This window comes from Meles meles, chromosome 5, assembly GCF_922984935.1.
Source record: "Meles meles chromosome 5, mMelMel3.1 paternal haplotype, whole genome shotgun sequence".
In the NCBI taxonomy this organism is placed as follows: Eukaryota; Metazoa; Chordata; class Mammalia; order Carnivora; family Mustelidae; genus Meles; species Meles meles.
Genome location: NC_060070.1, coordinates 94,513,337 through 94,538,617, shown reverse-complemented (window position 1 = coordinate 94,538,617; position 25,281 = coordinate 94,513,337). Strand labels below are relative to the sequence as shown.

At 44.2% G+C, this 25,281-nt stretch overlaps 1 protein-coding gene across 4 annotated transcripts in view; it reads left to right on the top strand.

Moving 5' to 3' along the window:
- The window catches only part of RCAN2 (regulator of calcineurin 2), a 273,404-nt gene that overhangs the window by 235,145 nt on the left and 12,978 nt on the right, over positions 1 to 25,281 (top strand). For all 4 annotated transcript variants that reach the window (XM_046005658.1, XM_046005660.1, XM_046005661.1 and 1 more), the window contains 2 exons: positions 13,681 to 13,854; positions 17,610 to 17,781. In XM_046005658.1, the coding sequence (XP_045861614.1) occupies positions 13,681 to 13,854; positions 17,610 to 17,781 (346 nt within the window). The remainder of the gene's footprint in view (positions 1 to 13,680; positions 13,855 to 17,609; positions 17,782 to 25,281) is intronic.

The window sequence follows — 25,281 nt, the reverse complement described above, 5'->3', positions numbered from 1 at the left end:
ACGGAACATATTTAGGATTTAGCCCTTTAATTTAACATTAAACATCCTAAAAATGTCCTCATCAATTATTGACCGCCTGATATTGAAACAGAGGCTTCGGTTCAATCTGGGGAAGACTGAACACTACTTGTTTTTAGAAGTACATTTCCTACCTCTTTCAATTACAACACAGTGTGGCATTCAGGAAAGGGGTCATTGCCAAAATTGGTCTCTGAGCTGGGGAGCACTTTGTCCCCTGAGCAGCGGCCTGCTCACGACCCATAGTTTAGAATTCAAATAAAAGGTAGTCAGTGGAGCGTATCACCAGGAAAACAAATGCAGTAAGAAACATTTAAGAGCTTAAGATAATAGAATCTCAAGTCTCATTTGGGGTTGCGTTTTCTGCAATTCCCTACGTATTTAATAACAGTTACGAGTGTACCGCAAGACCAGACCTAGGGAAATATGGTTTAGGATCAACTATTCTTTTTGTCCTTTTTTCTCAGTCCCCCAAGATGGCCTGCCTTAGCAGTGATATCAGATTCCTGGAATATATCAATGCTTTGATCAGGACTACCCCCCTGCCTAGAACAACAGGCTTCTTCAAAAGTCGTACCCCCCCACCACCACCACTCATTTCCACACATCAATATTCCATTCATCTGTCACATACCATTTCTTTCCTGAGGTCTTTCTCAATCATGCCCACACAGACACTGATGAGTCATTGTTCTGAAAGGAGATTCAGTGTGTGTGAAATAATCAAAGAAAGTGGAGGCCAACCCCAAAGGGAGGGAGGGTATGTCAGGGGAAGGGGTCAAGAAAGACTTCTGGGAAGAACGGTGGACCATTTGACATTGGCTCCCAATTATAGTATGGAAGTTCTTCACCTGTGTGTTTAGTACACAATTACTGGTTTTATTGAAGGGTGGCTTTGAAGAAAAGAGAAAATTCACCAAAAGCATGGGGGAGGAGGGGAGGACTGTTCTCTCCACAGTGCCTTGTTCATTTCATTATCAAGAGAGTCCTTCCCATAGTGCAGGGATCTTGCATAGTATACAGTTGGCACTCAATAATGTATATATGTGAAAAGGACACAAAAGTAAAAATGACACCATTTCTGCCCTTAAAGTTACTATAGTCTAGTTAGTGAGGGAACAGTTAACCTCACTAAGTAGATCCCTGTGTTGTTAGGAGCACAGGGGAAGAATGTCTTAACCAACCCAGGATTCAGGAGAGATTTCTCAGATACGACACCTAAGCTAGAGCTTGAGAGACCATCAGAAGTCACCTGATGGAGTGTAATATACAGCTTGATGATGGTCGTTAACACTGTATACTGTGTATTTGAAAGTTGCTAAGGGGGTAGGTCTTAAAAATTCTCCTTGCAAGAAAAGAAACTGGTAACTGGTTGAGGTGATCTATTTTAACTAAATGTATCGTGGTGATCTTCTCCCAATCTATCCGTGTGTCACATCATTACGTTGGACACCTTGGAGTTGTGCCATGTTAAATGGGTCAATGATAGCTCACTAAAACTGGACAAAAGGAGGGGCGCCTGGGTGGCTCAGTGGGTTAAAGCCTCTGCCTTCGGCTCAGGTCATGATCTCAGGGTCCTGGGATCGAGCCCCGCATGGGATCGAGCCCCGCATCGGGCTCTCTGCTCAGCGGGGAGCCTGCTTCCCTCTCTTTCTGCCTGCCTCTCTGCCTACTTGTGATCTCTGTCTGTCAAATAAATAAATAAAATCTTAAAAAAACAAAAACAAAAACTGGACAAAAGGAATATGGGGGTAAGAGTTACCTGATGGCAAAGGGTGTCTCTGGCAGAAGAAGGAGCAAGTGAGAGAAGGCCTGCAAATATAGAATCGCCTGCATGGGAGGCTGTAAGTGGAAGTTTGGCTGGTGTACAGGAGATGGCTTAGGGAAGGAGTAGAATATGAGATTAATGGGGTGAGTGATGGCTGTTTTATAAAGGGCCTTCAATGCGAAACCAGGCTATATTCTAAAAGCCATATGAAGCGACTGAAGGATTTTATAGAGGAACTGTATAATCAGAATGTTGTCTTTTATTATTATTTTTTATTTTATTTATTTGACAGACAGAGATCACAAGTAGGCAGAAAGGCAGGCAGAGAGAGAGGAAGGGAAGCACGCTCCCCGCCGAGCAGAGAGCCTGATGCAGGACTGGCTCCCAGGACCCCGGGATCATGAACTGAGCCAAAGGCAGAGGCTTTTACCCACTGAGCCACTCAGACGCCCCCAGAATGTTGTCTTTTAGAAAGACTTTCTTGCAGCACACTTTCAAAGTTGATTCCAGAACGGAGTCTAGAGAGACCTAGTGCCATAACAGGGAGAGCTGTGGCAAGCCAGGACTTGGTGGAGGGGTGAAGGGTTGGAAGAACACAGGGCTTGTTGAGTGGTGGGATGTGGGAGGGATGTGGGCAGGATGTCAGAGGGAGGGAGAAGGAAGAGATCAGGTGACCCACAGCTTCCAGACTTGAGCAGCTGGGCAGGTGGAGGCCATTCATGGAGAGAGAGGGGTAGCGGATTTAGAGGCCCCAACAGAGCATTTGGCTTTGGAGCTCAATTGGGTTTAGGGAACCTATCTATTGAATATCTCTAAGGAAATATTCAGGAAACAGCTGAAGATGGGGAATAGAGTTCTGGAGTTGAGCTTGTCTGAAAGATATCTGAAGAGTGTTAGATGGGCGAAAGGAGCCAGGTGCAAGGGGCTTAATGAATCTCTTGTGTATCTGAACTTGAAACACTTCTGGTAGTGCCTGGCACCTTTGTCGTGTCCTTACTATCTCTCTCTCTGAGGCCTGGCCGCTGCGGATAATAGGGGATCTCCAAGAGGAACAACTGACAGCAATTACCCTTTCCATACCTCTTTAGAATTATTTACTTTACCAAGAAAACTTTTAAAGCTTAGCAGGCAAGAAAGAAATCGTGATGCCTAATTTGGACTCAATGTCTTAAGTAGATAATAACATCAATAAAAATCATATTAATATAATTAGTCTTAATTTTATATGGAATATTACTCTGGGCATTCCTGCAATTGCTCTTTACAGTCTGTAAGGATTAGATACAGGTAGTAAGTAAAGATCTTGATCTGGATAGAGGGAGATATGCACAACTAGGGCTAGCAGGCCAAATATAGACATGTACATGAAACATTGTTTCTCTTCCAATCTTGTATTCCTAACAGTAATAACTCTCACATACCCAAGCTTAGTACCTTTCTAACTGATTTAAATAGACTAATTCACTTGATGTTCAGGAAAACCCTATAACATAGAGACTGTTATTATTCTATGCCCATTTTACAGATACAGAAATGAGGTGTCCAATAGATCAGTCCGTTGCTCAAGGTTGCACAAATCCTGGGTTCAGGATTTTAACTAGGAATTGTGCTCTAGAGTCTGTGTTAGTAACAGAGCTTTATGCTTTATCTAATAGGTAAGACAATATTTAAATGAATTTAAAATGCAATTCCTGGTCTTACAAGCTATAAAGGACACTGTGCATTTCGTCAATTACACATGCACAATTAGAGCTTGTATCTCGGCAGGGCTGGGCATAGCCATAGGCACTCTTGCAGACTAATGATCAAAGAAGAGGAGTTGATGGCCCAGAGAAGGATGAAACTGTCATTAGCCCTCAGGATATGCCCTGAATCAAGGAAGCCATTGATACTGTGCACTGAAATGTGGCAGCCATAGAAGGGTCATTAGATCCTTCCTTTGTATTTAAAAGCATGCAGATATGTCCAATTTGTGGCATGTTAACAGAAATCTGTGCTCATAATGACTCTCTCAGAGGTCTGGAGTTTACCTGGTTTACCTCCTCCCCACTCCTAATACATGTGGGGCTGCTCCTTTCTTCTCTTCCCTAGGAATTCAGAGACCCCTTGGGATGCTTACAAGCATCCCGCGGTAGGCACGGAGCAGGTAGGCATCCACAGATGGTATCTTGAGTGGGACAATCAGGACCCACACCCTCCGGGGCCCTCTTGTTGGCGGTAGGGTGACCCACCAGAACCAGCCCTGGGTTCAGGTGCGCCAAGGGTCTCACTCGCCCAAAGAGTGGGCCTTTGCTGCACAGAGTTAGACCCAGCAAAGGTCTTGGGCACATACACCGTGCCTCCGGGAGGTTGCTCTCTGAGTCCACTCATCAAGCACTCGTCATCCTTTATTGAACAGTTGCTGGGACAGTTTCCAAGCACCCAGCTTACCAGCAACTCCTCTAGCCTCCACCTTGGGTGTTTACCAAATGGGTTCTGGCACGTGTGGTAGGGATAGCCTCAGCCATCCCTATGACCCACGTACTGAAACTCTCCAGAAAATCTCTCACACTTCTTGGCTTTCGTTCCGGAGATTCAAACATTGAGGGAAAGGGTCCCCATGAGCTGAGAGTGTTACCAGCAGCATACTGTTTTAGCCATCCTACGCACCTGGACTCCAGACTCCCTTGTGAATGTACAGTATCCTTGTCATTCTCTTAGGCGTATTTCCTGGAAATTGAGTGAAGTTTCAGCTCTGAGGTCCTCTTTGTATGGGCCTCTACCCAGGCCCTGGCAAGGCTCTGACAATGTGTTTTACAGTCAGACTTTTTTTTTTTTTTTGGTAAAATTTATAAAACTTATTTCTTATGAATTTTTTGTCCTCATTAACAAATATCCCATTTTGGCACCTCTTTTGTATAATTTTGCCTACAAAGGATGTCCCAAGTTACCAAAGCTATAAGCTCCACAGAGCTGAGGCTGACCGCCGTTCAAGGATCATTCCAGTTTGTAGCCCCTGTGCATTTTCTTGGCTTAAAGGAGTTTTGGGGGAGTGGGTTATCCCTCCGGTTCTAAATGTGTGGATGGCAGCGCAGTGAAATCAGAGAAGTGGAGACTCCTTCGCTGGAATGGAGTGAGTGCGAGCTCTTGGATAGAGACGTTACCTGGCCAGCGTGGGCTTTAAGGATGGGAATGAAAGAACAGACTAGAACACAGGCCATGGAAAGTGTTCTGCTGAGAGAAGCAGGTGATGAGGTTTTAGGACCAAGTGGGTTCTTTTAGAGTTTGGAGCTGAGTTTTACATCTTTGTCTCTCGCAAGGACTCCAGTGAGAAGGGAGAAAGGCTTTTGTGCCTTTACCGGTGAATTCTCTTCTCCCAAAGCAGTCACGTGACCCGAGGTCTGTCCACTTCTCTTATCCGTAAAGAAGGGGTGAGCCTCCTTTTCATCATGATTTTCTGTTTAGGTCACATCAGAACCACAAAAGAATCAAAGCATGATTTCATACAATTCTGCCTGGCCTTAGAAATCCTGACAGGTTAAAAATCCCGATGTAAAAATCCCCCCCCCCCCTCCGCACACCCCCTATCCCTTATTAACAGCAGTGCTCCTTCCGACAGGAAGCCCTCCTGAGCAGCCTGTAAAATCCAGTATGATCCCTAAACACGGGATTTTCCCAGGACTTGTCAGTGGAACCCATTGAGAGGTGATAAACCGTAATGAACTGTCTCATTCCTCGGCAGGTTCTGGGAAGTATTATCTGCCCAATGAGAGCCCTGTAATTTCGAGAGAAGCTGAATTTCTTATTAAGATAATTTATACCCAAAGGGATCCTAAGTGAGAATATTGAAGCATACGTAAAGGCCTACAGCCTCGTTCGGAATGTGGATGAAGGCAGCATTGGGCCCCCTAGCAGTGGGATCTTTAAGCACTCTTCGTTCAGTTGGACGGCGCCTGCTGGCTTACCCTCATTCTTCAGACCTCTCCTTGTCTGCATGCTCTCAGTGACCCTGGGTCGTCTGAACAACTTGAACTTCCTAGTTCTGGTTTTGCTAACTAGGCGGTCCGGTGGCTTTGTGGAGGTCACTGACTTCCAGTGGCTTCATGTGTTATTCAAAGACAGGAACAATCTCAACTTACCCTCAGACGGTCTGTCCAGAAAAGTGAGGATTCAGTGACTTCACAAAATTGTGTATGTGCAGCCAGTCTGGCTAGGAGTTAAAGGGAATATTGTAGTGTTCTAATATTCTTTCTACAAAATACCTCGGGGTTTTGTATCAAACAATTGAACGGAATACATTGAGCACTTCCTAAGTCTTCCTGAGTTTACAAAACAACAGTCGCTTTCCTTTTTTTGGGGGGGGAGGGTTTATTTATTCAGTTGTCAGAGAGGGAGCGAGAGCACAAGCAGGGGGATGCAGCAGGGAGAAGGAGAAGCAGGCTGCCTGCTAAGCAAGGAGCCAGAATTGGGGCTCCATCCCAGGACCTGGGGATCATGACCTGAGCCAGAGGCAGATGCTTAACGACTCAGCCACCCAGGCATCCCAGTTGCTCCCACTGTGTCTGGAAACTATAATGATTCACCTGCCACTTGGTTTTGTTCCATTTTTTCTGAGGACAGTCGTCTTCATATCACTGGAGCTTCTTGGTAAGGACTCTGGACAGATCCCTCTGTCTGGTGTTGAGGCCAGGCTCATATTTATCCTCAGGACCCTGAGAGGACTGTATCACCGGCGAGGAACGCTGTCTCCTGTTTGCCTTGAGAAAGATTAGAAGCAAAATGTTGGCCCACCCATGGCCCATGTTCAAGACCACACAAGAAGCTTTTCTAGTTTTCAGGAGGGCATCCTGTCCGAAAGCTGCTCTTGTAAATCTTTCATGATGCAGACTCTTTGTTTGAAAAAAATAACTAGACCTCCATGGCTCCAATTTATGTCTCTACCCTTGTTTTCCTCTTTTTTTTTCTATGCTCAAGTTTCTATGTTATTTTTATTTATTTATTTATTTATTGACATCTTGTATGTCTTTATAAGCCATGTTCGAATCTTTTTAAAAACATGGAGCACAAATAATGCATAAGGGAGCAAATAATTGTAACAGAGATGAAGTTAAGAAGATTTAAGGAAAACCGCAGTGAGCTTCTGCAAGTTCACAGTCCCGTTTGTAATGGTTCATCTGTACAGGTCCCTGCAATTTCCAGACTGCTCAAGAAAAGCAAATACGTTTAAAGGTAGAGCTTGTAAAATCCCGAGGTATTCATTCTTGAGAGCAAATTACTCCCCTTCCTTCTTGTTGCACTCCTCCCACACATACAGGTTGTGTACACATGCCTGTCTTGCCCAAGCTACCCTGGAATGACCCCGCTATCCACTTACCACTCATCTAAAAAAAAAAAAAAACGGCAGAACTGTATCAGCAGGCTCTCTTCAAAACCATCTGATCCCTAGTTTTATGTGGTCCCTTAGTGCTGCATAATCACCTGCATTAGTGTACTAGGGCTGCTGTCACAAAACACCACAAACGATTGCCTTAAAGTCACAGCAATTTATTACCTCACAGTTCTGGAGATTAGAAAACCAAAATCAAGGTATTAGCAGGACTGTGCTACCTCTGAAACCAGTAGGGAAATCCTTCTTCATCTCTTCTTAGCTTCTGGTAGTTGCAATCTGCCGGCACTTTTTGGCCTTCCTTGGCTTGTAGAAGCATCACTCCAATCCTCCATCTTCACATGACACTTTATGTCTCTCTCTCTTCCCATGGCTGTCTTCTGATGAGGACAACAGACATCCTGGATTAGGGACTCCATTCCAGTATGACCCCCTCTTAACAAGTTACATTTTCAGTGACCCTGTTTCCTGATAAGGTCAGATTCTGAGGTACTGGGGACTTCAGCATAGCCTTTGGGTGGGGGGACATAATTCAGTCCGTTACACTGTCCTTTGACTCGTCCACATTTACTCTCCTTACCTTTAGCTCCTCAAGACCTCAGTCTCCCTTCACCTTCCACTTCGCTGAGATGAGAAAGCCATTCTGTTTTGCTTGTTCCATTTCCACACTCCTCCATTGTGACCTATAGGCTCTTCTCTCACAGGAAGAAATCTCTACAAGTCTTTCTGAAGCCCCTCTTCTTGTCTCCACCATCCACTACCCTCTTTCTCTCCTGTCTCCTCTCTCTCCTTCATCATGGTTTCATTCGTCAACCAGTAAGCATCTCTCGACGCTACTAAAAATCTTCGTTTGATCTGACTTCCCATATAATTATCACCCCAGCTCCCTCTTTCTTGTTGCCAAGTTATCTTTTTCCACCTTTCCCCCTCCATTCACCCCTCAATCCATAATCATCCATATTTCACCTCCACATCTGTTCGATAGCTCTCAGGAGGATTTCCAGTGGTCTCCCACTGGCCAAGACCATCTTCATCCTCTTCACCATCCCCGCAGTGTTCAGGTATAATCACCACTCTTTCTTGAGTGATGTCTCTTCTTCAATTTCCATTATGTTGTATCCTAAAGATTCTCACTAGACCTCTTGTCTTCAACCCAAGCCAAGTAAATCCTTACTTTCTTGGAGATGTTATGGTACCACAGTTCTCCAAGGATGGTCTGCAGATTCCTACAGGTTCCCAAGATCATTCTCCATGAGGTCAAAACCATTTCCATAATATGACTAAAACACTCTTTTCCTTTTCAGCTGTGTTGACATTTCGCATGGTGCAGAAGCAATGGTGGTTAAAACTGTTGGTGCTTGTGTACAAGTCAGTGCAGGGGCTGCAAACTATACCAGTTTTACTGGTATTCCTCACAGCCACAAGCTCACAGTTAAAAAAAAAAAAGGAAAAAGAAAGAAAGAAAAATACTGATTTTACCTAAAAATGGCCTGAGGAGTCCATAAAATTTATTAATTTTATTAACTTTATATCCTTGAACATATGCCTTTTTAATAACCCAAATAATGAAATGGGAAGAACACATAAAGTACACTTCTGCAGCACCCCAAAATACAGTATTTGACTTGAGGAAACATTGGAGGCTATTCTAACATGAACTAGACATTTACTTTTCTCATGGAACACAATTTTTACTTGAAAGAACAACCAACAGTCAAACTGTAGTTATGCAGACTTAGATATTTGGCAGACATTATCCCAAAAACGAATGAATGAGCATGTTATGCCAAGGAAAATAACTGGCATTGTTTGCCACCAATGATTAGGAAAGAGGAATGCCTGGGTGGCTCAGTCGGTTTGGTTCTGGGATGGAGCCCCTCATCTGGCTCCTTGATCCGCAGGGAGCCTGCTTCTCCCTCTCCCTCTGCCACTGCTCTCTCTCTCTCTGACAAATAAATAAATAAAATCTTTAAAAAAAAAAAAAGGACGGGGCGCCTGGGTGACTCAGTTGGTTAAGCGACTGCCTTCAGCTCAGGTCATGATCCTGGAGTCCCGGGATCGAGTCCCACATTGGGCTCCCAGCTCCACGGGGAGTTTGCTTCTCCTAGATCTTCTCTTCACTCATGCTCTCTCTCACTGTCTCTCTCTCAAATAAATAAATAAAATATTTAAAAACAAAAAGGAAAGAACTTTCAAGCTAAAAGTAGAATTTTGGAAAACCTATATTTACCAACGTGAATCTGACAACTTTTCCAATTTCTGAAGACCTTTTATTAATATAGGTGGTAATATATCGTGCCAAATAGATAAAGGTGCAAAATAGATACAGAGATCTTAATATAATCAAATGATAATGTTACTTGATTATAATCAAGATTATGCATCTATAATCAAGATTATACATTAAATCAGATTTAACATTGTAGTATACTTTAAGACACTGCCACTTGTCGGGTTTTGATGAAGTGTCAAGAAAGGCTATTCACAAGGAATTTCAAAGAATATTTGAAAGGCTATTAAGTTACTCCTCCCTTTTCCAACCATGTGTTTGGGTGAGGTCAGCTTTGGGTCATACCCCTCAGACAAAACAGCATCGTGTAACAGATTGAACATAGAGACAAATGGGAGATTTCAGGTCTCTTCTATTAAATCTGAAATTAAAGAGATTTGCGGAAATGTAAAAAAAAAAAAAATCCAATCTCACTAAATTCTCTTGTTTTGGAAAATAGTTATTTTTCCTAAAAATATTATTTTAACATAGAATGGGCTTATTATTGTTACTTTTAAATATATTTGTAAATGCATATTTTTAAAAGTCTCTGGTACAATGAACACTGGTAGGTGAAACCCACATTAAAAAAAGTTCTTTGGGATTCCGCATAATTTGTAAGTGTGTAGAGAGGTCCAGAGACCAGAATTTGAGATCACTGCTGTGGAACTTTATTCAAACCAATGGTTATAGAGGGAACTACCTGTTGAGGACGTGAGGAATTCATTGGGTTTGTGGAGTACCAGACTGGAGGAACGTGGCAGCCAGGGGACAACAAAGTACTACTGTGTGTCTCGGCAGGGGACGGGGGTGGGCGGGGCGACCTGAGCATGAAAAGTATAGATTTGCTCTCCTGCCAGTTAAGAGACAGACACCTGTGTCTGGCTCTGTTCAGGACACTGTGTTGCCTAAGGGTAGGACACGATGCTGCCCCTGCCTGTAACGAATCTTGTCTCGTATTCTGTTGCCTCTGCCAATGAAATGTTTATCTTGTCACTAATGGAAGAAAATAGAGTTGGCCGGTGAATCCCCACTTCTTGGCCAGCTGTCACCCCCTGCCAATACCAGTTCTCAAAAGAAATATGCAGAGAGGACAAGCCAAGTAAAGGTTAGTTGATGGGGACAAAGATGGCGATCACCATAGAGCTTGTGAAAACCCTGGCCCCTGAGCTCTGGGCCGCACCCCAGGTTTGGTAAAAGACCTATTTGGATTATCAACCTAAGCCCAAAACAAGGGTATCAAAGAGGTTCTTGTCACTTGCCAACTCTAGCTTGAGGCAGTAGCTGCCTGGGGCCCTCTTCTGAGGATCAATGGAGAAGACAATCCTCAGTGATTGACACCTGCCAAAGCCTCCCACATTGTCAGCCCTCCCCTAAGCCCAAAGCCAGGAGTCCTTGATTTTTTTCCCCCCTAATCCAAGCTCTTGAGGCCGAAAGCTCTGAATAGCTGAGATGTGAGGCATAAAGAAAAAATACAAAATGCAAACAAGGGATTAGAGTCAAAGGAAAAGAACACTAGAACACTTCCCTTCCAAGGCTGGCCTCCATGGTACATTCAGGCCCTGGGGAAGGGATGGGGAAATGAAACTGGCAGTGGAATAATATAGAGCTACAAAGACCCGAGAATTTTGTCCTAAGAAATATGAATATTTCCGTATAGAAATAAGAGCTTTTAATCTCTTAATGCTCTTCATTCCCGAAAACTCCCCAGATTAATTAAACCGTCAACTGTGATATGACCAGCGGAGGGTACTGTCATTGTGAGGAACTAGAAAACATTGTATTCACCAGGACTCCTATTCAGGAAAACACAGTATTGTTGGGAAATAATTCCTTAGTGAGCTTTCTTGGAGTGGTGGTGGAGTTGGCTGAGCCAGGCCCCGGAGTTGGCTGATTCCAAGGCTTGAGAGATGAAGGAAAAACTGTAGAAGGAAGAGACAAGGAAAGATTCTTGCTTTGTTCTTGACAGGGAAAGGGGAATAAGAATAAGAAAAGGGGAGAAAGAACCCTTCACATCTCCTTCACATCTCCATGAATGTCATAAAACTTTTAAAAAATAAATAAATAAATAAATAATAAAACTTGCTCTGAATGTATCATTGGTGGTTCTGGATTGGATAGATAGGTTATAAAGAGAAAGAAACAGGAGTCAGATATGGGAAGAACTTCAGGCAAGTTCTTTTCAGGCAAATTCTTTGAGATTTCTGGGGAAATCTCAAAAATGGGCCAAACATTTAAAAGGGTCACAGGCCATGGAATTTAAGGTCTAAGACGTGTTCCTGTGTGTATCCAGCAGACCAGGAGGTCTTCTCTAACATCTGGGTTCTTCGTCCTCTGCAACCCCAGAGGTCAGTGATGTCACAGGCCCCCATCACATTGCTGATTCTGCTGGATGTGGTCACACATGAGCCTTGGGTCAGTTTATTGGTGCCCGTCTCTGACTCCGACTACAGCACCTCCCTCTTTGTCTCAGTCCAGCAGTGTAATTCTGTATACAGTGGAAGGTATCTCTGTGTTCAGGGTCACAAGGACTTTGACCTGGTGGAGGCTCTGCCACGAACTGCCTGTGTGGCCATGGTGGGTCCTTTTCTCCTCAGACTTCAGGATCCTGATTGATAAAACGATAGAGGTGAGGAAGGAAAGGGTTAACTATCACTTAGGTCCCTTACAAATCAAAATTCAGTAAATCTTGCCACTCCTTGGTACATTGTTGTTCCCACTTATACTCACACTTACAATATAGCGTTTGTTCCTTCCTTCATTGTAGAAATAAAAGAATCAGGATTTGTTCGTTTGTTAGTTTCAATAAAAGTTATTTACTTAGTAGCAGTTTCTCTGCTGAGAACATACAGTAATTTAACATGCACTGGTTTTGTTACTTAGACCAAGAACTTTTTTAAAGCTAAGAAGAACCAGACAGATGGTATTTATATGTATACAAATATGTGTGTGTGTGTGTGTGTGTGTGTGTGTGTGTGTGTGCGCGTGCATATATATATATATATTTTTTTTTTTTCTCTAATTTTTCTTCCCCAGCCTTATGGGCATTCTCTTATTTGTGACTCTGTCTTCCTCTCCCAGTAAGATGTTAGACCGTAGAGGGTTGCAACATAATGATACTCATCTCTGTGTCCTCCTAAAACGTAAAGACCATGCCTTATATAAAGTGAGCACTTAACAGAGATTTGTTTAGCTACGTTGAAATCTTACCAAGTCAAAATTTTTAAATGATTGCTTTGTACTGTGATAGGTTTGGTTATGCTGTGGGAATAACATAATCTCCAAATCTCAGGGGTTCAATGCAATAGACGTTTGTTGGTTGGTTGGTTGGGTTTTGGTTTTTGGTTTGTTGTTGTCGTTGTTGTTATTGTTTTTCCTTGCCAAGGCAGGCTCAACCATAGGATGGGTGGGAGGAGGGAGAAAAATATTTCTGTTCCACACAGCCATTCAGGGACCCAGGCTGTGGAGAATCCTGCTTCCAAATGGTATGCCATCTGGAGTACATGGCATCTTCAGAGAAAGAGATAAAAAAATTTTAAGGGCTTTTTCTTGCCTTCTGCACACATTTCATGAACCAGGACTAATCACATGGCACCAGCTAACTAGTGACGCCAAGACTGATAATCGCTAATAACATCTATCATGTACTTTACTTGATAGCTTTAGTATTTTGGCAATATGGACTTCTTTGAGAATCTTGTACCAACAATGATCCCTCTCCCCCCCAAAAAAGATACATATACGCGGAAACTTACTCAACACTTTGCATAATTTTCAGGTTTTTTATGCATTTCAAGCCCCATTGACTGCTCCTCTGCAGATCTCAGGACCCGGATTATAAATCCTTCTGAATCCACAAGCATGTTAACACCTGGTAACAGACCAACAGATAAAAGAAAAAAAAAAAAAAAGACATTACTAAGATGAAATCAGAGAGGGAGACAAACCATAAGAGACTCTTAACTCTAGGAAACACACTGAGGGCAGCTGGAGGGGAGGTGGAGTGGGAGAATGGGGTAATCGGGTGATGGGCATTATGGAGGGCATGTGATGTAACGAGCCCTGGGTGTTACATGCAACTGATGAATCACTGACCTCTACATCTGAAACTAATAATACACTAATTAAAAAAATACATTACTAGTGTTCTGTTTTATTTGAGAAAAGCCTATTTATTTACTTAATTATTTGTGTTGGATCAGGCATCATGCAAGATACATGGCTGATGGATTTTTCCTCTGTTTGTTTTGTTTTTACCAGGAAAAATTTGAGGGCTTGTTTCGGACTTACGATGACTGCGTGACGTTCCAGCTGTTTAAGAGTTTCAGACGTGTCCGAATAAACTTCAGCAATCCCAAATCTGCAGCCCGAGCCAGGATAGAGCTTCATGAAACCCAGTTCAGAGGGAAAAAATTAAAACTCTACTTTGCACAGGTAACGTCATTCTTGCTCTATGTTATCTTCTGCTTTTTAAAAATGTAAATGGAGCCTTTTCTACTTTCAGGCTGGTTTGTAGTCTATAATTAGTTCATGGAGAAATAAACCTGCACCGTGGATCCCTAGGCGGGCACATCACAGAGGTTCAGAAAGCAGGCTGTAAGGGCTGACAGCCTGGGCTCTCACTGGGCAAGACACATACTCTCAGTGGGCCTCAGTTTCCTCACCTGGGAAAGGAGAAGGGTGATACACACCTCCAACTGTTGCTGGGAGGATTAAATGAACTACTGTGTGTTCAAGGCATTTGGTAAATACACAGTAAATGCTAGCTGGTGGTCATAGTAAGAACGGTCTATTCACAACTACTCCGAAACTTCCTAGCAGGGTTATGGTTAAAATTTCAGTTATATCCTAGTTTTAGTGACTCCTATTCGTGAGAAAACATGACAAACATGGAAATCAATTTTATGTTTATTTCATCCAGAAATAAATATTGGCTATTCCCAAAGGGCATGGGCAATTCTTGGCAATGCTCACAAAGTCCACAGCAATAGAAAATCAATGTTCTAGGGGTGTCTGGGGGGCTCAGTTGGTTAAGCATCTGCCTTCCGCTCAGGTCATGATCCCAGGGTCTTGGGATCAAGTCTCACATCAGACTCCCTGCTTGTTTTTGCTCGCTCTCTCTCTCTCTGACAAATAAACAAATAAATAAAATCTTTTAAAAAAGAAAAAGAAAAGAAAAAAGTTCCATCAGTGTCTTCCCTTCATCGTCAGATATCTTGATCCATCCCTTATTGGTCAGTAAACATTGTTCCCATCTTCGAACTCTACAAATATGGCACAATGGAAAAACATTGACTTTGCTTCTTTGTAAGGCCGAATAGTTTTCCATTGTATGTAGATGCAATGTTTTCTTCACCCATTCATCTGTCGATGGACATTTATGTCATTGCCACATCTTGGCTATTATGAATAGTGCTGTAATGACCATGAGAGTTAATATTTCTTCAGGAGCCTGATTTCAGTTCTTTTGGGTAAATATCCAGAGGTGGAATTGCTCAGATGGTGGTTCTAGCTTTTATTTTTTGGAGGAACCTCCATATTGTTTTCTATAGAGGCTGCATCATATGCACTCCCCCCCACAGTATGCAAGGGCTCCAGTTTTTCCACATCCTTGCCAACACTTGTTGTCTTTTATTTATCTATTGGATTTTGATAATACCCATCCTGACGGGTGTGAGGTTATATCCCACTGTGGTTTTGACTTGCATTACTGACCTAAATATTGCTTAGTGACCTAAATATTTTATATGCCTGTTGGCCCTTTATGTATCTTCTTTGAAGAAATGTTTATTTGAGACCTTAGATCCTATTTTAACTGAGTTGTTAGGTTTAATTTGGGGTTTTTCATTGTTGTTGTTTTGGGGGATTTTTTTTTTTTCTTGCTTTTGAATCATAGAAGTTCCTTAACTCTTTATCCGGTGTATGGATAAGGAGATTAACCTCTCCTCCATATGGTTTGTAAATATTTTCTCCCATTCGTGGATTGGCTTTTCACTTTGTTGATATTTCTTTGGCTGTGCAGAAGACTTAGTTTGACGTAGTCCTGCTTGTTTCTTTTTCTTTGTGTCGCCTGTGCTTGTGGTGTCATATCTATGAAAACATTGTCAAGCCGATGTCTTGAAGCTCTCCACTCTATTTTCTTCTAGGATTTTTGCAGTGTCGGGTCTTATGTTTTGGGTCTTTAGTCCATTTTGAGTTAATTTTTGTATATGGGATGAGGTTTCCATTTCATTCTTTTATATGCGCATATCGATTCCCAACACCATTTGTTGAAGAGACTGTCCTTTCCTCATTGTGTACTGTTAGCACCTTGTTGAAGGTCAGTTGACCCTATATTTTGGATTCCTTTCTGAACTCTCTGTTCTATATGTCCATTGGCCTGTAGGTCTGTCTTAATGCCAATACCATACTATTTTGCTTACTGTAGCTTTATAATATATTTTAAAATCAGGAGGTATGATCTTGCTCTTTCTCAAGATTGATTTGGCTATTTTTGGTCTTTTGTGGTTCTATATGACTTTTAGAATTATTTTTTTACTATTTTTGTAAAAAAAAAAAAGCCATTAGGATTTTGGTAAGGGTTGCTTTAAATCTATAGATTGCTTTGGACAGTATGGACATTCTACAACACGGATGAACCTCGAGGACATGATGCTAAGTGAAATAAGCCAGTCACACAAAGACGAATATTGCATGATTCCACTTATATGAGGGATCTAAAATCATACAATTCATTAGAACTGATGAGTAGAATGGTGGTTGCCAAGGACTAGGAAGAGGGGAAAAGGATGAGTTACTAATTAACAGATATAAAATTTCAGGTTAAGACGATGAATATGCTTTAGAGAGCTACTGTACAAAACTGTACCTATAGTCAACAATAATATACTGTAGACTTAATTTGTTAAGAGAGTAGATCTCTTGGGGTCCCTGGGTGGCTCACTCAGTTAATCATCTGCCTTCGGCTCAGGTCTGATCCTGGGGTCCTGGGATCGAGCCCCCTGCTCAGGGTGGAACCTGCTTCTCACTGCCCCTCTCCCTGCTTGTGCTCTTTCTCTCTCAAATACGTAAATAAAATCTTCTTTTTAAAAAAGAGGGTGGATTTCCTGTTAAATGTTCTTATCACAATAAAGTAAAATAAAATGTAAAAAAGAAGAACATAGACTTTGGCCCAGACCCATGTTTGAATCCCATACTGCCAGAAACTGTGTTAGTTGTAGAAACCTCAGTTTTTAATCTACTGAATCCCCACTTGTTTCCTTAAAAAGTTAAACAGAGATTTACCATCTGACCCAGCAAGTTCTCCTTCCGAGGTATACATCTAGAAGACTTGAAAACAGATCTCAAACAAACACCCGTACTCATAGTTCATGGTGGTACTATGTACACTAGCCGAAAGTTGGAAACAATTGGAATGTGCGTCAGTGGGTGGAGCGATAAACAGATGGTGGTCCGTCACTCACTGGGATGTTATGCAACCATCAGAAGGGATGCAGTTTCGGGGTGTGCGAGGACGTGGATGAACCTGTAAATATGCGAAGGGAAACAAGCCAAGCACAAAAAGGTCACATCATCTCATTCCGTTTCTGGGAAATGTGCAGAACAGGCAAATCCATAGAGACGGGAAGCGGACTGGTGGTTGCCAGGGTCTGACTCGAGGCCAGAATGGAGGAACTGTTTCATGGGCACAGGGTTTGCTTCCGGGCAATACAGATGCTTTGCCTCTAGGCCGAAGTGGGGATGGCGCCCCGTGCCACTGATTGTTCACGTTAGAGTGCTTCATGTCACATGACGGGAAGATCGCCTCAAAAGAATGAGAGAGAGAGAGAGATTGAGAGATAGGAAAGAAAGGGAGCAGGGAGTCTGGGGACCAGCGGCCTCAGCCTCAGGTGGGAACTTGTGCACAATGCAGATTCCCGGGCCCTGCCCCAGCTCGGCCGAATCAGGCACTCCAGCCTTTTGGAAGTTGTCCAGGTAATCGCGATGTCCGCTAGGAGTCAAGATCCGCTGTTCTAAGGATCAGATGACCGAGCAAGTGGTGGATGGTAAGCAGAGATTATTAGGGTAGCCTGGTTCACTGGTTCCTTTGTCACAGGCTGAAAATGAGACTCTGCATCTTCGGGTCCCCGCATGGCCCATCTGAGGCCCTGATGAATACTGTGTCTCTTCGTCTCTCCTCTGTTTGAAAGGTTCAGACTCCAGAGACAGACGGTGACAAGCTGCATTTGGCACCGCCACAGCCTGCCAAGCAATTCCTCATCTCACCTCCGGCGTCTCCTCCCGTGGGCTGGCAGCCAATCAGCGATGCCACGCCAGTGCTCAACTACGACCTCCTCTACGCCGTGGCTAAACTAGGACCAGGTATGCCCTGGGGCCCCTTTGGAAAATAGGGTCGGCAACCTAGAAAATCCAGATGGGATTAACGACCGTGAGATCCGGGGCTCATGGGAACATGTGCATTTCTAATGGGTTTATGGCCATGTGTGGATGGCGAGAGGACAGACAGATCAGAGAGGAAAAACCAGCATTGGACTTTGTCCCCCTTTAACAGCAGTTTTGGAACCTGGACTGCAAGGTCTGTCTGTGCTGTTTCTGCACTGCGATGCAGATACTTTAGGATTGGAAAGAGCTACCTAGTTCTTAAGGGATTCCTCTCTATGCCATAAGGAGTTTTGGTATATTTGGTATATTCTGGTATATTCTGGTTTTCTCAGAATAGGCAAAATACACTCTACCAGCTGGCACTAGGCTTCTGTGCTGTGCAACCTTCTTTTATTGCTGCCATAGGAAAGCCCAGGAACCTTCTGAAACAAGACAGTCTTCCTGCCAAGGTGAAGGCGCTTGATCTCCAAGCCCCCGGTCACAGTAGTCAACCAAAAAAATCCCTTATGATCACTTCCTTCCAGTGTTGGTATACGTGGCTCAGATTCTCTCATTTTCAAGGCTGAATAGTATTCCACTGGGCAAATATACCATCACACTTGATTCGTCCGGTTTCCCGAGTCGGACATTTAGACTGTTTCCAGTTTCTCACCATTCCAGTCAGAGCTACAGTTAACATCCTTGTACATATCTCCTATGCACCGATCCAAAATTTCTTTACATGGGTTCCTAGAAGTGATACCGTCCTCACTTTCAGCAGACAGACGCTGCCACCTCGCTTGGAAAATACTCCCAAGGATTATGATAGGTGAAACGAAATGGGGTCGCTTAGGTCAAGGGGTTTTTAAATGGAGCTGGAAGACCCACTAAAGAGATGGGACTTAGGTACATCCTTACCCCATAGGACCATGAACTTTCTGAACTGGGCCCAGCCATGTAAGATATTCCAAGAACTCAACGTGAACTTTTTATACTAAGAGATTTTGCTTAGTGACAGCCTTAGCAAGCAGTCACATTCAGCCAAGATAGTCTGCCACCAACGCCCATCAAAATTCTTCGTTAACAACACATACAAGCGTCGCCTTTTGTCTTTAAAAATGCTTGATTTTTGTTCCTGGGGGCAAGGACACACTTTGGTTGGCTGCCCCCATCTGTGTTCCCCAAACTGCAATTCTGAGACCCTAAAGAAATGCTCTTGGTTTTTATTGGCTCGACCTTTTTTTTCGGTTGACGGTATATTTCCTGTATTACAGCAGGAGGGGACATGGTGGGAGGTGCAGCTGAGGGTTTAGGCACTGTGGGTCCGAGGGTAAATAACGCCCACCGTGTCTGCTATTAGCTGTTCTCCTGGCGGGAGAGGGGGCTTCAAAAAATACAATCCCAATGTCCTGACCGCACCCCAAGAGATTCTGATTTAATTGATTTGGATCAAGTTCAGGCATTGGTATTTTTTAAAAGTTCCCCTAAAACTCTCAAGAACCACTGATAGCCAAGGGACAAAGAGCAGATAGACTTAGAATGAATTGTTACTGGTATTTCTTTCTTTTTTTTTTTTTTAAAGATTTTATTTATTTATTTGACAGACAGAGATCACAAGTAGGCAGAGAGGCAGACAGAGAGGGAGGAGGAAGCAGGCTCCCTGCTGAGCAGAGAGCCCGATATGGGGCTCGATCCCAGGACCCTGGGACCATGACCTGAGCCGAAGGCAGAGGCTTTACCCACTGAGCCACCCAACCGCCCCATTACCAGTATTTCTTAGTGTGCTCAGGAAGATACATGGACCAGAATCGCCTCCCCCCCCCCGGAAATCTGCAGTTTTCATCATCACATATGATGATTCTTGCACCCACAGAAATTTGAGGACCTTGGTGACTAGGGTGATCACGCCTGGGGCAACCACTCGTAGGATGACCAGTCCTGGATGAACCACTGTTCTGCCTCATCTAGGACTGAAGGCTACCTGGGAACGTTCAGTGCCAAACACAGGAAATTCCCAGGCAGACCAGGAAAGGAAGACACCCTAGTGGGTCCTCAGATTAGGATGTGGCTGGTTTGAGTAATACGCTCTCCCTGCAGAGAATAACTGGCTGTCCCGTGTGGCCCAAAACTTAAATTCTAGTACTTGTGAGAGGAAGCAGCCTGGGGCTTCTTCCTAACTGGCATCAAGGCACTTGGCGTCTCGGGGGCCTTTACACTTGCCATGGGGTCCCCCCCTCGGAGAGCTCTTGTGAGAAGAAGTAGGTCCCTGACTAAAAAGAGCTGAGGGGGGAGCAAAGTGATAAGAAGAGAGGTATTCGCGACACATGATTTCTCTGAGAGCCTTGTCCACGTATGGGAACCCCCGTACAAAGAGCCGTGTCAGTGATAGGAGTAAACGTGACCTGTATAAAATAGGTCCGGTCTGCCCAAGTCAAGCCTTGTGAAAGCATTTCCTGCAGTAACTCCAGACACTCCCAGAACCAGGAACGCACAGCCCCAGATGAACCGGCTGGAGCCAAGGGACTCGGAGCTGCCAGCTTCCCTCTCATGCACAGATGTTGCCAAGAACACATTTGAACACCTCGTGCAGTTGTGCGAATGTCAGGAAGGGGAGCTTCAGAGGATCACTGAGGTCCTGGCTGGAGGATGCAGGAGTCGCTGGCCAGCCTGCATTTGACAGGAGGAGGGCCCGAGAGGCCCAGACAGCGGAGGAGTCACTCGGCAGTGACAGAGCCCGGGCGTCCAAGGCCGTGCTCTTCCTCCAGCCCTGTGTATAAGGGAGGCCCAGGCCAAGTCAGATTGCCTGACCATCAGATCCCAGCTGGCCTCCTGTGCGCTCACTTGGAGCCGGGAATCCAGTAAATGCAAATCATTTGCTCCAAAATGGGGAAGAGAATTCATGTGTAGTTAACGTTCACAGAGCTTGATGCAAAGACAAAATGAGGGCGAGTCTCGGAGACCCTCACTGGCTAAGGGAGCGGAGTCCCGGGTCTGGAAGACACAGCCAGGGGTGGGTGCGACCTGCTGCTGATGGAGGCAGAAGGACCGGATGGAGTAGGAGTTAGGCCTAGAAGGGAGGCTTCCAGAGCCTGGCACAGGGGGAGGAGGAAGGAGGAACGAAATGGTCTTCAAGAGGCAGAGAAAGCCAGGGGGTTCTTTTGAGAGCTGTGAACAACATTGACGGGATCAAAAATGCATGCCCTTTTTCCTTAGCGGTGCTGCTAACCTCTGAGTCTCGCTTTCCCTTACCCCGTGCAGTGAGCACCAGGAGAGCAATTATTAATATTCCCATTTTACAGATCAGAACGCTAAGCCATAGAGACGTGAGCCAGTTTGCCCAAAAGGAAACAGCTGATTGGGGCAGAGACAAGTGTCAAACCTGGCTCTGCTGACTCCCCCACGTGGCCAGGCGCCCTGGCCTTTGACTGAGGACGCTGGTGGCCTCGGTGGACGTGAGGCCCCTGTTGCTGTGACGCTGGCAAAACATTCATCCTCACCCTGAGTGGACAGCTATCCCTAACGCCACTGTGACTCTCAGAAAGCCAAACTCAGGGGTGGCAGGTGTGCACATGGAGGCCTGGGCACTGTGTGTGTAAGGGTCTTCTGCTTTTGAAGGATGACTGATGCTGTGTCCGGGTGTGTTTTCGGGGATAGCGTTCCCTCCGTTCTCTGCCAGCAGCTTGGGGCTGCTCCTCTTTATTTAGTTCTCCATTTGTCCTCTTCCTCTCTCCTTGAAGTTTCTTTACCCCACACAGATGGACGATTTGCAGCCAACACTTGAGTTGAAAATATCACAGAGGCTATTAGAAGCCCGGGTGTCTGTGGCTGTTCTAGCCGCAACCGTGAAGGAGCACAGCCACGCCCCGTGTCCTTCCCACCGCATCTGGGCCCCCCTGCCCACGCGGTACCAAGGCAGGCACTTGCTTCTTCAACCTCCTCGTGCCACTTTGCATAGATTCTCCCGCATTCCTCCTACGATCATTCTCTATCGTTCAACTCACTGTCTTCTCCACTTCTCCTACCCCCAGCACCTGGGAGCACCTTGTACAGTAGGTGCTCAGCAAATATTGAATGAATGAACGAGTGACTAGATCAGAGCCCTCAGCCTGCCCAGGGATAATTTCTTCACCAGCAAATGGTTGCTTCCTTTTGGCTTTGTCCAGACTGAGTCAGGGAACACTAAATTAATGTTTTCTTCAAGGAGAGATCTTTGAGCATTTCCATTTGGAAAAAAAAAAAAAAAGAAAAAAATTTTGTGAGATTCATTTTTAATCTTTTGGCAGAAGTATTTCGGTAAGAAATTATAACTCATTCCGTGTTAAGGGGTGGCTGCCTCAGTTCCGGGAATGTAGAAACACAGTAACATCAGAGCAGAGAAAGCAACTCAGAGGCATGGGGTTTGCTTCCGAGGAATGACTAACACCGCTAAATTGGGAGAGCTGAGTGACTGAGAAGAGATGTTGGAATCCAGAGATGCTGAGCTAAAGTAGGTCTGAAGAAAGAGCATCACAGAGCAGGGATCCAGGGTAAGATGGCGCTCGGGCTGGGTGAGCATCACCTCAGCAAACCAGCAGGCTCACAGGATCGCGAATGTGCCCAGCAGCCCTGAGAGGCAAGGACATGCATTACTTTCATGAAGGACATTTTCATGGAGGCTCTGACGAGCAGGAGCAAAACAGCATTCCCCTTCTTTGGGAGAGGAATGGTGGTGACCCTCTTCCAGACAGGAACAGCTCATGCTTATGGAACATGTGGAGAGGCTTTTGAAATAAGCATGGAGAGTGCAATTACAGTGGAACGATGATCAAACCCAAGCCTGTAGGATTCCTTTGAAATCCTTCCTAGGCTGTTATAACACCTCTTATGACACAAGGGCCCCATAACCCTGGAGAAGTGGGTCTGGTTCTATTTATTGCAGTGAGAACAAGTGTATACTTGGGAAAATGAGAGAGGCATCCTTTCACTCATTCTTCATTGTGTCCCCATGACTATATGTTCTGTTTTTGATCCAAAGTAAGTAAAATAGACAAATTAGGGAAATATTTTAAATAGAGCCAGCAGTTAAAACATATATAGGGCTTTTTGTGCTCTAGGCAGTATCCAACAGTAAGACACCTTACTATATTATCTCCATTTATTCTCGGAGCAACTCTATGAGACAGGAATTGCTATTCTCCTCATAGATTCGGCTGGGGCGTGTGAGCACAGAGTGGTTAAGTAACTTGCCCAAGGCTGCACAGCTGGTAAGTTAAAATATGTTCCTCTGCCACCAGCAAGAAGCAGAAAGAATTGACAGAGCCAGCACCTTCAGTGAAAAGTTTGAGAAACCAGGGAGGTCTCTTGAATCGTAAAATTAATTTGTCTAGAAGAAATTAAAGACTGTTGCAAAAGGAAATTTTAAAAATGCTAAACAATTTACACAATGTGTTCCTCTACCTTTCATTTCTGTGCTCATCACCCCCCTACTCCACCCCGCAAAAAACAGCCACTGGGTCAGGCTTTAATGCTTTTCTCTGCTGCCCTGTGGGACACAGGGATCAGAATTTGCCTTCTGCTCTGCTTAAAGGACCGATACCAGCACTGTAAAACAAAGGCTTCCTACATTGCCATTAGTCCTCTTGGCAAATTTAGAGAAGCCCATCATCTAACCATCATCTAGACAAAAGAAGATGGGCTTTGACCAAGTGGAGGACGAATCAAATATTTATTTTGGTTTATTCTACAGCTGTTACTCCTGAATCCAGAAACAGTACGGTGCTATCATCTTTTCAGATATAAAGCAAAACAGGAAAAACAAAAACCCAGCCCAGCAAGACAGCTTATCTCTACCAATTAGCCAAAATGGAAACACAAAGATGTTATAATGTACTAAATGCGTGGTAAATCGGAGGTGGGATGTGAAATGCCAGCCTTTATTCTCTAGGCTCTCTAGGCTGGCTCTGGAAGGTCATGTTCATTGTCACTGAAAATGCCTGCAGGGAATGATATGAAAAGTCACCGTCTATTCCTTTTTTTTCCTCCCACTATTTTTAGCTCTTGTTAGAGAGATCAATTTTAGTTAACTGCAGAGGAGGGCTTAAAATGGTGCCCAAGTTTCAAGTTGCGTACATCTGCTATATTTAGCCTTTTTTTTTTTTTTTCCAAATTCTTCTCCATCAAAACATGCCACAGTAAAGCAGTTTTTCTAGTTTGTTACCTAGCACACAGCATTTCCTCCGCATGGAAAATATATTTCATTAATTCATGTAACTTAAAAGGAAGAAACAGTTTCTATTCCAGGCTCATTGAATCAAAGGTAGAGAAAATTCCATTTTTTAAATATAGATGAATATATTTTGGGCGCATGTGGTATGACTATTATATAAGCTTCAGTCCTTGTTCAACAACTGCTATTTTCTGATCACGGATATGAAAAGCAAACAAAACAATCAGGCTCCAGTGTTCCCACTCACGCGGTCTCTTCCGTCCTTCCCCACCCGAAGCACGCAGATTTGTGATTCTGGACCACGCGCTCAGAATTTTCCATCTCCTTTTGAAGGATTTTCCCTGGAGGGGACCTGGGTGGCTCAGTTGGTTAAATGTTCGACTCCTGATCTCAGCTCAGGTCTTCAACTCAGGGTCATGAGTTCAAGCCCCAGACCCCAGGTTGGGCTCCACCCTGGGCATGATGTGTACCTAAAAACAAAAAGAAACAAAAACCTATGATTTAAGAATTTTCCCTGGGGGAAAAAAAATGTCTGAAAAGCTTTTCTTCTCAGCATATACTCCACAATTATTTTTAATCAGTGTTGAGTGACAATATGGAAGGCTTCTCTTCTTTCACATATATGCATGTGGTAGAATAATAGGAAGACACATGACCAGGCCCCTAAATATCAGAAAAGCTCAAACAGGATGGTCAATTCCAGAGAGGAGAACCTCACACCTCTCTGACCAAGCAGCTCTTTCTCTCCTTATGTTGCTGCTTTTCTGTCACCTGTGTGGATGAGCCCCATGTCACAGGCTTCCGAGAACCCATTTTCTGTCTCCTTTTATCTTCCCACCCCTCCTTCCTGCATGGCTTTCCCAAGTCTCCTTGGTCCATACCTTCCCTGGAGGGTTCCACTTACTTGTCTCAGCTGTGAATTCGGGTCCTCAGTCAGTCAGTTGTCCCCATGAAGTACTTTAGATCCTAAATGACTCAGGAGGGAATGAAGACCTATGGCCCCTCTCAGGCCACCTTACAGGGGAAACCCCCAAAAGATAAACAAACGTTCCTTTATTAAAATAGAACACCTCTTCTAACAAAATGATAGAAGTATTCTCTTTTCCTTCACGCATCTCTCCATCTCCTTCACCCCCCCCCCGCCCACCAGTTTACCAAGGACCCTTTCTGTCTTCCTACTTTGACGTGGGTCGGGACTGAGGATGGGCGGTAAGGAGGAAGAACCCCCATCGTGTATGTGAAGAATAGTTTCCTGACATGAGCTCATGCCAGACTCGCTGAGGCAGAGAAGCCTG